Genomic DNA, 16273 nt, shown 5'->3' with positions numbered 1-16273 from the left:
AGGGGTATAAGAACCCGTGCCATCCCAGCAGCTCAGGGAAACATCTAGCTTATTAAAGCCTTCAGTTGGACTACAACCTTGCTTTAGTGGTCATTGATCGTGCATCAATTTAATAAGCTAGTTGTTTAAGAGGAAAGGATGGAGCTCCGAATCAAGCCGGAGTGTCTGCAACTCAGCCCCCACGTGGCGAACTCAGCGGCAATCTTTAACCACTGGCTGGTGTGCTTTAAAGGATATCTCGAGACGGCCGAAAACTCACCCACGGGAGAGCAGAAACTGCACGTCCTGCACTGAAGGGTGAGCCCGGAGATTTACACCCTCATCGAGGAAGCGGAAGACTTCAATGCAGCAATAGAGCTGCTAAAAGGACACTATATTTGCCCGGTAAACCAGGTCTACGCCCGGCATCTGCTTGCAACAAGGCGACAAACCCCTGGGGAAATCGCTGGAGGAATTCTACCGTGCACTCCTGGTGTTGGGCAGAAGCTGCGGCTGCCCGCAAATTTCGGCGAGCGAACACACGGAACTCTTATCCCGGGACGCTTTCGTGGCAGGTATGCTTTCGTCACAAATCCGCCAGCGCCTGTTAGAAAACAGCACCCTGGGTCTCAGGGAGGCACGGGCTCTTGCAGGCTCCCTGGACGTGGCCTCCAGGAACGCCCGCGCTTATGTTCCCGACAGTGCGGCAGCCCCCTGGGCAGCGTGGAACCCCTCAGTGGGCAATCCCGAGACTTCCTCCATTCCCCCACAGGCCTGCGCTGCAAGGCGGCCTGACAACCCCAAGGGGCCCCACTGCTACTTTTGCGGGAAGGCCAAGCACCCCCGCCAGCGCTGCCCGGCCTTGCATCCACCTGCAAGGGATGCGGCAAAAAGGGCCATTTCGTGGGGGTATGCCAGGCCCGAGCGGTGGCGGGGTCTCCAGCGGCGAATGCGGACCACAACCACAGAGTTCTCCACGAGCCCCGTGCGGCCAGCGGTCGCCGCCACCTCCATATCCCAGGGCCACGTGCGGACCCCGGGTGCCGCCATCTTGTTCAGCGGACGCCACGTTAGAGGGATTTTGTGCACCCCCAGCCATGTGCGACCAATGAGAGACGCCATCTTGGATGAACCCCCAGGACCCCAGCTCGGCTGACCACACACTGCCCAAACAGAGCTCTCAACTGCTGCGATTGGCCTTGGTGACTCTGGATCAGTCTCGGCCTCGAACACTCTCAACCGCTACGGAGAGCTTTATACACTCCGGCACGGTAAGGCGCTGTTCTCTCCTCATCCACCCCGTTAATCAAAAAATCTCACTGGCCTCCGGTTCACACTCAGTGGAGATAAAGGGGTTTTGTGCAGCAAACCTCACAGTCCAGGGAAGGGAGTTCAAAAATTTCCGTCTCTACATCCTTCCCCACCTCTGCGCTGCTACACTCCTGGGTTTAGATTTCCAGTGTAACCTTCAAAGTCTGACCTTCCAATTCGGCGGCCCTATACCCCACCTATGTCTGCGGCCTCGCGACCCTTAAGGTCGACCGCCTTCCCTATTTGCGAACCTCACCCCGGATTGCAAACCCGTCGCCACCAGGAGCAGACGCTACAGTGCCCAGGACCGGATCTTCATTACGTCAGAGGTCCAAAGGCTACTGAGGGAAGGGGTCTTTGAAGCCAGTAACAGCCCCCGGAGAGCTCAAGTAGTGGTGGTAAAGACCGGGGAGAAGCATAGGATGGTCATCAACTACAGTCAGACCATCAACAGGTTTACGCAGCTGGACGCGTACCCTCTCCCCCGCATATCCGACCTGGTAAACAGGATCGCGCATTATAAGATCTTCTCCACGGTGGATCTCAAATCCGCGTACCACCAGCTCCCCATCCGCACTAGTGACCACAAATGCACTGCCTTTGAGGCAGATGGGCGGCTCTATCACTTCTTAAGGGTTCCCTTCGGTGTCACCAACGGGGTCTCGGTCTTCCAGCACGAGATGGACCGAATGGTTGACCGGTACGGTTTACGGGCAACATTCCCGTATCTCGATAATGTCACCATCTGCGGCCACGACCAGCAGGGCCACGACACCAACCTCCAAAAATTTCTCCAGACCGCTAAAATCCTTAACCTTACATACAACAAGGATAAATACGTGTTTAGCACCGACCGCCAAGCCATCCTCGGCTACGTAGTGCGAAATGGAGTTATAGGCCCCGACCCTGAATGCATGCGCCCCCTTATGGAGTTCCCCCTCCCTCACTGCTCCAAGGCCCTGAAGCGTTGCCTAGGGTTTTTCAGCTACTACGCCCAGTGGGTCCCCAACTATGCGGACAAGGAACGTCCCCTGATCCAATCCACAATTTTGCCCCTGTCGATAGTGGCCCGCCAGGTCTTCAGCCGCATCAAAGCAGACATTGCAAAGGCCACGATGCATGCCATTGAGGAGTCCCTCCCCTTCCAGGTCGAGAGCGATGCGTCCGACGTAGCTCTGGCGGCCACCCTCAACCAAGCGGGCAGACCCGTGGCATTCTTCTCCCGTACCCTCCATGCTTCCAAAATCCGCCACTCCTCGGTCGAAAAGGAGGCCAGGCCATTGTAGAAGCTGTGTGACATTGGAGGCGCTATCTGGCCGGCAGGAGATTCACTCTCCTCACTGACCAACAGTCGGTGGCCTTCATCGTTGATAATGCACAGCGGGCAAGATAAAAAAAACGACAAGATCTTGCGGTGGAGGATCGAACTCTCCACCTACAACTACGAGATCTTGTATCGTCCCGGGAAGCTAAACGAGCCTCCTGACGCCCTGTCCCGCGGCACATGTGCCACCGCACAAGTGGACCGCCTCAGAGGCCTCCACGAGGACCTCTGCCACCCGGGGGTCACTCGCTTTTGCCATTTTATCATGACCCGCAACCTGCCCTACTCCATCGGAGGAGGTCAGGACAGCCACCAGGGACTGCTAAATCTGCGCGGAATGCAAACCGCACTTCTGCCGGCCAGAGAAAGCACACCTGATAAAGGCTTCCCGTCCCTTTGAACGCCTCAGCATGGACTTCAAAGGCCCCCTCCCCTCCACCGACCACAACACGTACTTCCTGAACGTGATTGACGAGTATTCCTGGTTCCCATTCGACATCCCCTGCCCCGACATGACCGCAACCACCGTCATCAAGGCCCTCCAGGGCATCTTTGCACTGTTCAGGTTCCCCGCTTACATACACAGTGATAGGGGGTCCTCCTTTATGAGTGACGAACTGCGTCAATTCCTGCTTAGCAAGGGCATTGCCTCGAGCAGGATGACCAGTTACAACCCCCGGGGTAACGGACAGGTAGAGAGGGAGAACGGAACGGTCCGGAAGACTGGCCCTACGGTCCAGGAACCTCCCAGTCTCCCGCTGGCAAGAAGTCCTCCCGGATGCCCTCCACTCCATCCGGTCACTGCTTTGTACGACCACCAATCAGACACTTCATGAACGTCTCCTTGTCTTCCCTAGGAAGTCCTCCTCTGGGACCTCGCTCCCGACCTGGCTGGCAGCTCCCGGACCAATCCTGCTCCGGGCGCACAAGTCGGACCCGTTGGTTCAGAGGGTCCATCTGCTCCATGCTAAGCCCCAATACGCCTACGTGGCGTACCCCGACGGCCAACAAGATACGGTCTCCCTATGGAACCTGGCACCCGCCGGAACCCCATGCACATTCCAGCCACCAGTCCCACCCTCCACTCCACCACAGCACCTTACAGGAGGATCGGTCCTTCCGCCGCTCCAGTCTAGGCCCCCCACCCAGGCACCCCCTGCAGGCGCTCCCTCCCCAGGTCAGCCGTTTTCCCCACCAGCACCGTCTAGGGGTAACGAAGCTGCCATGGAGATCGAAGCAACGCTCCCGGAGTCACAGACGCCCAAGCCTCCACCGGAGTCACGACCGAAGCTCCGACGATCACAGAGGACGACCAGGACCCCCGATCGACTGATTGCTTCATTTTAACTGTAATCTGTAAAAATAAACCATCAAATGTACATAGCTACCAGACTTGTAAATAGTTACTAAACACTGTACGCAGGTATTACGGTATCTCCATAACTAATTATACCATGTTATGTTTTGTAGTTTCTGGCCACCACCCCCGCCAGACATTTTTTTGACAGGGGGTGAATGTGGTATTATAGGTATTACGGTACCGGATAGGCTAAAGCACCATTGGTGGAAACTGTATGCTTGCTATTGGTTAGAGTGTATGATAGCTCCGCATTGATAGGCTGGGTATAAGAACCCGTGCTGCCCCAGCAGCCCTCATTCTGTACCTGTGCTGCTGGGGGAAATATCTAGCTTATTAAAGCCTTCAGTTGGACTACAACCTCGCTTTAGTGGTCACTGATCGTGCATCACCACCCATTATGGAAAAATTGTGTACTGTGAGGAGGACAAGAAGATATATATGGGCTGGAGGAATGGTTGGAGAAGTGGCAGTAGAAGTCTAATGGAATGATTCATTTTGGTAATACCAACAGGAAGATTCAAAATAAAGGGTACAATTCTAAAGAGGATGCAGGACCTAGGGGTATACTCTTCTGAGTAACAAGTAAACAAATTAACTTATTAAGCAATTAACATGCCCTTAAAGGGGCACTTACAAAAACTTTAAAGGAAACTCAACAAATTAAATTAAAATGCTGTTTCTGGGGCACTCCAGACCCTACCACACTCAGCGGTCATGTAAGGCTTCAAGCCTCCACAGAGACACCTTGGTGAGAACGTAGCCTTGGACGAGGAGCAGAGAATTGAGCCGAATGACGCCCTCAGCCCAGGGTGAGTGCAGGGGTCACCCTGGTCAAGCGAGGAGCAGGTTAACAAGGAAATGCTCCTCTCTCCTGTCCCCCTCTACATTGGGAGTCAACGATCAGGAGCTTGGGTCAGAAGTTAAACCAAATCAGTCCTTCAAATAACCAATAACCAGCAGCCTTGCACAATTTATAAACACATAGAAAACAGGCTAAATGCCGCAAGACCTCCACTGGGGACTCCTGACACGGCCAAACCCCACCACCTCTAAACGGCGAGACACAATACCACAAGGTGTTCAGACAGCTGATGAGGGTGAGGAAGTGAAGGGTGTGCAGCAGCAACCCACTCCGTGCAGAACAGAAAGCACTGAGGGACTTTCTATAAACAGCTCAAATTAGGGGACCACAAATCCCAATGAAGGTTTTGGGGCATGGGATGGTGTGGAATTCCATCCGAACAGGATAGGTTTAAACAGGAATCCGCCTCACATTTCGGCTGCCTCAAACACCTCACCTTCAAAGATTCGTGTACATATGTACACAAATCTTTAAAGGTGAGAGGGTAGGTTAAGCAAGTAACTAGTAAAGCATAAAGATCCTGGACTTTCTAAATCGGGATATGGCATACAAAAACATCTTTACAAAACGCTGGCTTGGCCTCAACTGGTGTATTAATAATAGCCAGCAACACGGATAGAAAGTGCAAAGTCCACAGTCGCCCGAGGCCGGAATTGAACCCGGGACCATGCTGCTGTGAGGCAGCAGTGCTAACCACTGTGCCACCCCGCAAAAGGCGGAAGAATTAACTCTCCCGTCTGCCCCCCCACCCCCCCCCCCCCCCGGGCCTCCCTCTCTGCCCCCCCCATCCCACACCGGGCCTCCCTCTCTGCCACATTCCTCCCGTCCCCGGTACCTTTCGAAGGGACTCCCTCAAGCTGAAATGCTCCTGAGTGTAGATCATATCCTGCAGAGCTGAAAGCGGAATTGTTTCCCGGGCTGCATTCCCGGAGTAGCAACGCGACCAGAACCCAGCAAAAGGGCTCCGGATAAACACTCGGGAGCAGCTGGAGGCCATGTTGCCGGCGAATGGGCATGCGCAGACCTTGAGACAGGGAGGAAGGAGCAGAGGGGTCAGTGCAGAGAGTGAGAGAGACAAGGTCAGTGCGGAGAGAGAGAGACAGGGTCAGTGCAGAGAGACGGGGTCAGTGCAGTGCAGAGAGAGACAGGGTCAGTGCAGTGAGACAGGGTCAGTGCAGAGAGAGACAGGGTCAGTGCAGTGAGACAGGGTCAGTGCAGAGAGAGAGACAGGGTCAGTGCAGAGAGACAGGGTCAGTGCAGAGAGACGGGGTCTGTGCGGAGAGACGGGGTCTGTGCGGAGAGACGGGGTCTGTGCAGGGAGACAGGGTCAGTGCAGGGAGAGACAGTGTCAGTGCAGAGAGAGAGACAGGGTCAGTGCAGAGAGAGAGACAGGGTCAGTGCAGAGAGAGAGACAGGGTCAGTGCAGAGAGACAGGGTCAGTGCAGAGAGACTGGGTCAGTGCAGAGAGAGAGACAGGGTGTGGTGGTATGTATTAGGGGTAATGCGGTACACCACGTGTCGACAGGCTATTGGTGGAGGGATGCCAGGTCCTGATAGGATCTGCCACCTACTGGACTCCATCCAGAAATGCTGGCATAAGAACCCAGTTTTTCCCTCCATTTCCCTCAGCAGCTGCATTCTGTAACCACGCTGCTGGGGATAAAGTTCTGCTTAATAAAGCCTTCAATTGACATTACCTCAACCTGCCTCACGTCATATTGACGGTCCTACACAGGGTCAGTGCAGAGAGACAGGGTCAGTGCAGAGAGACAGGGTCAGTGCAGAAAGAGAGACAGGGTCAGTGCAGAGAGAGAGAGAGAGACAGGGGCAGTGCAGAGAGAGAGAGAGAGAGACAGGGTCAGTGCAGAGAGAGAGAGAGAGACAGGGTCAGTGCAGAGAGAGAGAGAGAGACAGGGTCAGTGCAGAGAGAGAGAGAGACAGGGTCAGTGCAGAGAGAGAGACAGGGTCAGTGCAGAGAGAGAGACAGGGTTAGTGCAGAGAGAGAGACAGGGTCAGTGCAGAGAGAGAGACAGGGTCAGTGCAGAGAGAGAGACAGGGTCAGTGAAGAGAGAGAGACAGGGTCAGTGCAGAGAGAGAGACAGGGTCAGTGCAGAGAGAGAGACAGGGTCAGTGCAGAGAGACAGGGTCAGTGCAGAGAGAGAGACAGGGTCAGTGCAGAGAGAGAGAGAGACAGGGTCAGTGCAGAGAGAGAGAGAGACAGAATCAGTGCAGAGAGACAGGGTCAGTGCCGAGAGAGAGACAGGGTTAGTGCAGAGAGAGAGACAGGGTCAGTGCAGAGAGACAGGGTCAGTGCAGAGAGAGAGACAGGGTCAGTGCAGAGATAGAGACAGGGTTAGTGCAGAGATAGAGACAGGGTTAGTGCAGAGAGACAGGGTCAGTGCAGCGAGAGAGACAGGGTCAGTGCAGAGAGAGAGACAGGGTCAGTGCAGAGAGAGAGACAGGGTCAGTGCAGAGAGATAGACAGGGTCAGTGCAGAGAGAAAGACAGGGTCAGTGCAGAGAGAGAGACAGGGTCAGTGCAGAGAGAGAGACAGGGTCTGTGCAGAGAGAGAGAGACAGGGTCAGTGCAGAGACAGGGTCAGTGCAGAGAGAGAGACAGGGTCAGTGCAGAGAGAGATACAGGGTCAGTGCAGAGAGAGAGACAGGGTCAGTGCAGAGAGAGAGAGAGAGAGACAGTGTCAGTGCAGAGGGACAGACAGGGTCAGTGCAGAGAGAGAGACAGGGTCAGTGCAGGAGAGAGGGTCCGGGTCAGTGCAGAGAGCAGGGTCAGTGCAGAGAGCCAGGGTCAGTGCAGAGAGAGAGAGAGTCAGGGTCAGTGCAGAGAGCCAGGGTCAGTGCGGAGAGAGAGACGGGGTCAGTGCAGAGAGAGAGACAGGGTCAGTGCAGAGAGAGAGACAGGGTCAGTGCAGAGAGAGAGTCAGGGTCAGTGCAGAGAGACAGGGTCAGTGCAGAGAGTGAGAAAGACAGGGTCAGTGCGGAGAGAGAGACAGGGCCAGTGCGGAGAGAGAGACAGGGCCAGTGCGGAGAGACAGGGTCATTGCAGAGAGAGACAGGGTCAGTGCAGAGAGAGAGACAGGGTCAGTGCAGAGAGAGAGACAGGGCCAGTGCGGAGAGACAGGGTCATTGCAGAGAGAGACAGGGTCATTGCAGAGAGAGACAGGGTCAGTGCAGAGAGACAGGGTCAGTGCAGAGAGAGAGACAGGGTCAGTGCAGAGAGAGAGAGAGAGAGACAGGGTCAGTGCCGGGAGAGACAGTAGGACAGGGTTGTTGCAGAGGGATGGGGTGTGTGCAAAGAGGTAGGGTCAGTGCAGAGAGCCGGGGATGAGTGAAGCGAGACGGGATTCAGCGCAGAGAGACAGGAATCAGGAGAGAGAGAGACGAGAGTGGGGCTCAGCACAGAGAGACGGGGGTGAGCGCAGGTGGGGGGAGTGGAGAGGGACCTGGTTAGGGCAGGGAGACGGGACAAAGTCAGTTGAGGGGACAGGGTCAGGACGAAAAGTGTGATTTTTGGTGACGGTCTCTCCATTTGCTGGTATTAATGCAGATAGAGGGAGGGCTCACTGCATGAACTTAGATCAGGGTTTGGGATATCATCCTAAGGAACCAGGCCGTGAGGGGAGGAGATTTGCAACATTTGGCACTAGGGCAGGGGAGAGTACCTGCCCCTATGCTGGGGTTTAGTTCAGAGAAAATGCATCTGAAAGAAGTGAGACAGGAACAGACACCGACAGTACAACTTGTTATTTGCACCATTGAAACTAACTTTATTTCAATGTTAAAAATGTATATTTACAATCTTTGTCCCTGAACATATTCTCGGGTCATGAGCTACTTTCATAATATTCTTGAGCAGCTGTTTTTAATCCATGAATCTCCCATAACTAGTTCACAGCGCCAGGGTCCCAGGTTTGATTCCCGGCTTGCCTCACTGTCTGAGGAGTCTGCACGTTCTACATGTGACTGAGTGGGTTTCCTTCGGTTTCCTTCCACAAGTCCTGAAAGACAAGGGGCAGGATTCTCTGATCCTGAGGCAAAGTGTTGACGCCGTCATAAATGCCGTCGCGTTTCTCGACGGCGTCAACATGGCCTCAGGAGCAGCAATTCTGACCCTGACGGGGCCAGCACGGCACTGGAGCGAACCATGCCGCTCCAGCTGCCGATAGCGACATCAGATGGGCTCCGCGGGTCTGCACATGCGCAGTGGCTCCCTTCTCCGCGCCGGCCCCAACGCAACATGGCGTAGGGCTACATGGGCCGGCGCGGAACAAAAGAGGCCCCCAGCCCGAGAGGCCAGCCCGCCGATCGGTAGGCCCCGATCGCGGGCCAGGCCACAGCAGAGGGGCCCCCCCCCCGGGGTCAGACACCCCCCCCTCCCCGGATGCGTCCACGCCGAGGTCCCGACGGCGGGACTCGGCTTTTTTTGCGTGGCCACTCGGCCCATCCAGGGCCGAGAATCACCGGAAGGGGCCCCAGAGAGCGGCCCCCGACTCCGCTCTCCAGAGAATCAATGGACCGGCGTTGGGGCGGCAGGGCGCAATTCGCAACAGTCCCGACAATTCGCCGGCCTGGCCCCGGGCTGAAAGAATCCCGCCTGTGGTGTTCGGTGAATTGGACATTCTGAATTCTCCCTCAATGTACCCGAACAGGCACCGGACTGTGGCGACTAGGACCTTTTCACAGTAACTTCATTGCAGTGTTAATATAAGTATAATTAATAATAATAATCGCTTATTGTCACAAGCAGGCTTCAATGAAGTTACTGTGAAAAGCCCCTACTTGTGACAATAAAGATTATTATTATAAATGGTTTAGACTTGTGGAAAAAAATTATTTTGACCCGACGGACGGCTAGAAAGGTCTGTATGGCTATTGGTTGTTGTCATGAGTTTGAGTAAGCAGTGCCTTCCAGCAGTAGTGTTATGGTATGATCACATGTAAAACATTCTTCCAATTTTGACACGACAGGGTAGAAATTGGGATGTGTTTTTTCCCTTGAGCAAGTTGAATTTGAGGTTAAGACCAGCATTGGCATCTTGCTGCCAATATGCAGATGTAGTCCAATTTCCAGCCTTTGGCTTCTTGGCACGGCCACACTCTGCTGAGGAACCACATGTTGGAGTTCACAGACCAACAAGAAAATACAAAAAACTGACTGCCGATTACAAAATAAATGAGAAACATGCTCTCATGAGATGAAAACGAGAACATAAAAACAACTACATTGGTTTTGATTTGGTTTATTATTGTCACATGTATTAGTATACAGTGAAAAGTATTGTTTCTTGCTTGCTACACAGACAACGCATTCCACACATAAGAGAGACTCCAGAATAATGTTACAGTCATAGCTAGGGGGTAGAGAAAAGATCAACTTAATACGCGGTAGGTGGTTCACTTCTGGGTTGAACTAAACTGCTTTGGTGCATAGAGTCAATTTGCAATGCTCATTCCAAAAGTAGCAACAATCCCAATGTAACCTGGTACATTTACTAAATCTGACAGCAGGGAATACCTGCTTTAAAAAGATATTCTTAACATTACAACTCTGGCAAATTTACATTGCGGTTGCCAATAGCTGAATGAGACCTACACTTTCACATTCACAAGACAGCCCCGAACGTCACCCAAGCACAACGCAATGCCACCCGCGCTCTCAAGACCAACCGCAGCATCGTCATCAAACCAGCAGAAAAGGAGCTGCCACTGTCATACTGAACAGAACGGACGACTGCAAAGAAGTATACCGACAACTGAACAACCAAGAATACTACAGACAGTTACCCGCAGACCCGACCAAGGAACACATCCACCAACTTAACAGACTGATCAAGACCTTGGATCCAGATCTTCAGAGCACCCTACGTGCTCTCATCCCACGCAGTGGAGATCTCTATTGCCTCCCGAAAATACACAAGGCCAACACACCAGGCCGCCCTATCGTTTCAGGCAATGGGACCCTGTGTGAGAACCTCTATGGCTACATTGAGGGCATCTTGAAACCCATCGTACAAGATACGTCCAGCTTCTGTCGCGACACGATGGACTTCCTACAAAAACTCAGCACCCATGGACCAGTTGAACATTCCTCGTCACAATGGACGTCTCGGCACTCTATACCAGCATCCCCCATGACGACGGCATTGCTGCAACAGCCTCAGTACTCAACACCGACAACTGCCAATCTCCAGACGCAATTCTGCAACTCATCTGCTTCATTCTGGATCACAACGTCTTCACCTTCGACAACAAGTTCTTCATCCAGACGCACGGAACAGCCATGGGGACCAAATTCGCACCCCAATATGCCAACATCTTCATGCACAAGTTTGAACAAGACCTACTCACCGCACAGGACCTTCAACCGACATTATACACCAGATACATCAATGACATTTTTTTCCTTTGGACCCACGGCGAAGAATCACTGAAACGATGACACAATGACATCAATAAGTTCCATCCAACCATCAGACACACCATGGACTACTCTCCAAAATCAGTTGCATTCTTGGACACACTCGTCTCCATCAAGGACGGTCACCTCAGCACTTCGCTTTACCGCAAACCCACGGATAACCTCACGATGCTCCACTTCTCCAGCTTCCACCCTAAACACATTAAAGAAGCCATCCCCTATGGACAAGCTCTCCGTATACACAGGATCTGCTCAGACGAGGAGGAGCGTAACAGACATCTACAGACGTTGAAAGATGCCCTCGTACGAACGGGATATGGCGCTCGACTCATCGATCGACAGTTCCAACGCGCCACAGCAAAAAACCGCACCGACCTCCTCAGAAGACAAACATGGGACACAACCGACAGAATACCCTTCGTCGTCCAGTACTTTCCCGGAGCGGAGAAACTACGACATCTTCTTCACAGCCTTCAACACGTCATCGATGAAGATGAACATCTTGCCAAGGTCATTCCCACACCCCCACTACTTGCCTTCAAACAACCGCGCAACCTCAAACAAACCATTGTTTGCAGCAAACTACCCAGCCTTCAGAACAGTGACCACGACACCTCACAACCCTGCCATGGCAATCTCTGCAAGATGTGCCAGATCATCGACATGGATACCACCATTACACGTGAGAACACCACCCACCAGGCACGCGGTACATACTCGTGCGACTCGGCCGACGTTGTCTACCTCATACGCTGCAGGAAAGGATGTCCCGAAGCATGGTACATTGGCGAGACCATGCAGACGCTGCGACAACGAATGAACGGACATCGCGTGACAATCACCAGGCAGGAATGTTCCCTTCCAGTCAGGGAACACTTCAGCAGTCAAGGGCATTTAGCCTCTGATCTCCGGGTAAGCGTTCTCCAAGGCGGCCTTCAGGACGTGCGACAATGCAGAATCGCCGAGCAGAAGCTTATAGCCAAGTTCCGCACACATGAGTGCAGCATCAACCGGGACCTGGGATTCATTTCGCATTACATTCATCCCTCACCATCTGGCCTGAGAAATCCTACCAACTGTCCTGGCTTGAGACAATTCACACCTCTTTAACCTGGGGTTACCCCATCTCTGGATCTGTAAAGATTTAATCACCTGCTAATGGTCGCATTCCAAGCATTGTCTGGCATCTTTGAATCTGTCTATATATATGTTTCTGGAACATACCTCTTCATTCACCTGAGGAAGGAGCAGCTCTCCGAAAGCTAGTGACATCGAAACAAACCTGTTGGATTTTAACCTGGTGTTGTAAGACTTCTTACTGTACACTTTAGGAGATGGTGGTTTAAACATGCTATGCATTTTAATGAAAATCTGGTAAGTCATATATTGCAAAACCTCAATTACAACTAAATGGAGTGAGACATGTGCATTTTGAGTTTAAAGTTTAACCTGTTTTGATGCAGTTCGTTTTGAAAAATAAATGCTATTCAACCTGCTAAATTGAATGTAAATGAGTTCAAAGTCTATGTTACTCAGACACTTTCACTGATGTTGACAGCTCTATGTAGCAATGTATTTGCTTGATATTGTGAAAACAGAACAAACACAGCCCTTACTAAATCTATTGAACTGCTACTGAAATGCCTGTTTCTTTATTTTTCCAAAAGGATCGTGAAAGTAAAGGTGATTTCACAAGCATCGATGGACAAACATTTTTATAAACCTAAGTTTTGGAAAGGTGACTTTAATAAAGTTTGTAATGAGCTATTAGAAATTTATTGTGTGCCAGAATTGTTCCAGGAACTCTTCTGTGGCAAAAGTTTGATTTCAAGGAATGCCATTTGTTTTTCACATAAATATCATATGACAAGAGTTCAATCCAATGCCCTGGCTAACATTTGTTCCTTAACCAATATAATAAAAACAACAGTTTGGTCATTATCATGTTGTTTCTGGGAGTTTATTGGAAGCACACTGGGTGCATCATTTCCTACCTTACAACAGTGACTACACTTCAAAAGCATTTTACTGGTTGTAAAGCACTTTCGGATGCCCCAAGTTATGAACATTTAAAATAATTATAGTATTTTAAGGATTTTGTTGTGGGCTCCACGTTGAAAGATTTTTAAAAATAATTATTTCACAAATAAATATTTCCATGCACTCTCATGACTTAAGATGCTATTATGAAGATGTGCTTTATGCCAAATAATGATATTTATCATAGATTATCTTATCATAGAATTTACAGTGCAGAAGGAGGCCATTCGGCCCATCGAGTCTGCACCGGCTCTTGGAAAGAGCACCCTACCCAAGGTCAACACCTCCACCCTATCCCCACAACCCAGCAACCCCACCCAACACTAAGGGCAATTTATCACGGCCAATCCACCTAACCTGCACATCTTTGGACTGTGGGAGGAAACCGTAGGAAACCCACGCACACACGGGGAGGATGTGCAGACTCCGCACAGACAGTGACCCAAGCCGGAATTGAACCTGGATCCTGGAGCTGTGAAGCAATTGTGCTATCCACAATGCTACCGTGCTGCCCCTAAGATATTTAATCCATTGTCTAGAAACTGTGAACTTTTAAAAATACTTTTTAAAGGCACAGAGACTAAAGTGATTTGAACGGACAGCCCAAAATGGCTAATCCCAATTTGCATTTTGTTGCACTTTACAATTCATTAGTGCAGTCGGTCTGTGTGCAAAATCCATCAAAGACGATGAGTTCAGGGATGTGTGAATGACTTGCATCTTCTGTCTTATTAACATGGCATCTATATATTAGGTATTCAACTTTTGGACACAGGCAATTGAGACTAATCACTTGGATAATGGAACTCTGGCTAAATTAGCATCCAGACTTGAGCTAATCAATAAGAGGTCTTACAACACCAGGTCAAAGTCCAGCAAGTTTATTTGGAATCACTAGCTTTCGGGCTCCGAAAGTTAGTGATTCCAAACAAACCTGTTGGACTTTAACCTGGTGTTGTAAGATCTCTTACTTTGTCCACCCCAGTCCAACGCTGGCATCTCCACATCACAAGCTAATCAAGCCACCTTTCAAATACATGGGCAATTACTTTTTTAAATCCACCTGCCAGTTGGAGAAGGAAGGTCACATGACAATTCCGTAAGATCATGTTTTCTCAGCAGAACTGAGGGACGAACTGCTTATTGAGAAGCTCTAAGTTGGGTTAGTCCTGTCTGCCTCTTTCCTTTCTTGAAACTGCCTGGTAAACATTGAGCCTCGTTTGTTGACTGTAATCATCCAGGGGTGCCCTACGATCGATAGAGACTTGTTTTTTTAAAGAATTCAACCCAGATCTACTACCTCCAGAACAAAAATCAACTCTGCTCTCTATGTCTTTAAGCATCAAGAATTCAATCTGAAGTCAACCAACTCACCAAACTACAAATTGTACATTCTTTTACTGTTTTATGGACTCTTAATTTGGGCACCTATCCTTCTCCACTCTATAATTTGTATTTCTTTATGAAGGTTGGTGTATATTTTATTACTGTACTTGGGTTTAAATATAATAAAACTAACCTCTTTGTTAAACTCAAGAAAACCTGCCGCTTTGTTATATTTTATGATCATAGCATGTAAACCGTTAAGTACCCCGTTAATCGGCGAGTACATACTTTTCAAATAACAATGTGTGGTCAAATGGAAATCAAGGGAGCCATTCGACCCCTCCTCACCTGGCAGCTTCAATGCAAAGCTGTTACAGTCACATGATACAAAGGTCTTCAGAAATGGAATGAAAGAGGGAATTTATTTTCATTATTGGAGATTTTGTTCATCAGGCATGTGCAAAAGTAAACCCAATTATTGGATTATACTGATACAGACTTTGTTATATTCTGTAAATTATACAGCACCGGGGGAGGGGGTTGGCATTGGTTTTACAGCTTCCACCAAGAAGCATAAAACCAAATGAAAAATATCTCACTCACAACTACAAACCATACAGAATTTGTATTAAAGAAAACTTACCATCAAAATACCTGATGAATGTTGAAAAAATGTTACTCGCATTCCAAGCATTGTCTGGCATCTTTGAATCTGTCTATATATATATATATATATATATATATATATGTTTCTGGAACATACCTCTTCATTCACCTGAGGAAGGAGCAGCGCTCCGAAAGCTAGTGACATCAAAACAAACCTGTTGGACTTTAACCTGGTGTTGTAAAACTTCTTACTTATTAATTCCAACATCTACATTATTAATGGTAATTAGGACTTGCCAATCTGTAATGACACCTTCCTGCCAGTGATAACACTGTAGTGTCTATTGGATCAGGGGACGGCCTGTCCGCGTAGTTAGGGACCCACTGAGCGTAGTAGCTAAAAAGCCCTAGGCAGCGTTTCAGGGCCTTGGAGCATTGAGGGAGGGGGAACTCCATAAGGGGGCGCATGTGTTCAGGGTCGGGGCCTATAACTCCATTTCGCACTACGTAGCCGAGAATGTTGAGACGGTCGGTGCTGAACACGCATTTATCTTCGTTATATGTGAGATTAAGGATTTTAGCGGTCTGGAGAAATTTTCAGAGGTTGGTGTCGTGGTCCTGCTGGTCGTAGCCGCAGATGGTGACATTATCGAGATACGGGAATGTTTCCCGTAAACCGTACCGGTCAACCATTCGGTCCATCTCGCACTGGAAGACCGAGACCCTGTTGGTGACACCGAAGGGAACCCTTAAGAAGTGATAGAGCCACCCATCTGCCTCAAAGGCAGTGTATTTGCGGTCACTAGTGCGGATGGGGAGCTGGTGGTAGGCGGACTTGAGATCCACCGTGGAGAAGACCTTATAATGCGCGATCCTGTTTGCCAGGTCGGATATGCGGGGGAGAGGGTACGCGTCCAGCAGCGTAAACTGTTGATGGTTTGACTGTCGTCGATGACCATCCTATGCATCTCCCCGGTCTTTACCACCACTACTTGAGCTCTCCAGGGGCTGTTACTGGCTTCAATGACCC

At 50.4% G+C, this 16273-nt stretch overlaps 1 protein-coding gene across 1 annotated transcript in view; it reads right to left on the bottom strand.

Moving 5' to 3' along the window:
* LOC140425121 (probable acyl-CoA dehydrogenase 6) overlaps nucleotides 1-5862 on the bottom strand; it is a 116720-nt gene extending 110858 nt beyond the window's left edge. Inside the window, exon 1 of the mRNA XM_072509035.1 lies at nucleotides 5672-5862. Within this exon, the coding sequence (XP_072365136.1) occupies nucleotides 5672-5833 (162 nt within the window). The 5' untranslated portion in view covers nucleotides 5834-5862. The remainder of the gene's footprint in view (nucleotides 1-5671) is intronic.
* Between the last annotated feature and the right edge of the window lie 10411 nt (nucleotides 5863-16273).

The sequence above is a fragment of the Scyliorhinus torazame genome, chromosome 6 (assembly GCF_047496885.1).
Source record: "Scyliorhinus torazame isolate Kashiwa2021f chromosome 6, sScyTor2.1, whole genome shotgun sequence".
Classification (NCBI taxonomy): domain Eukaryota; kingdom Metazoa; phylum Chordata; class Chondrichthyes; order Carcharhiniformes; family Scyliorhinidae; genus Scyliorhinus; species Scyliorhinus torazame.
This window is presented reverse-complemented; position numbering and strand designations above follow the sequence as displayed.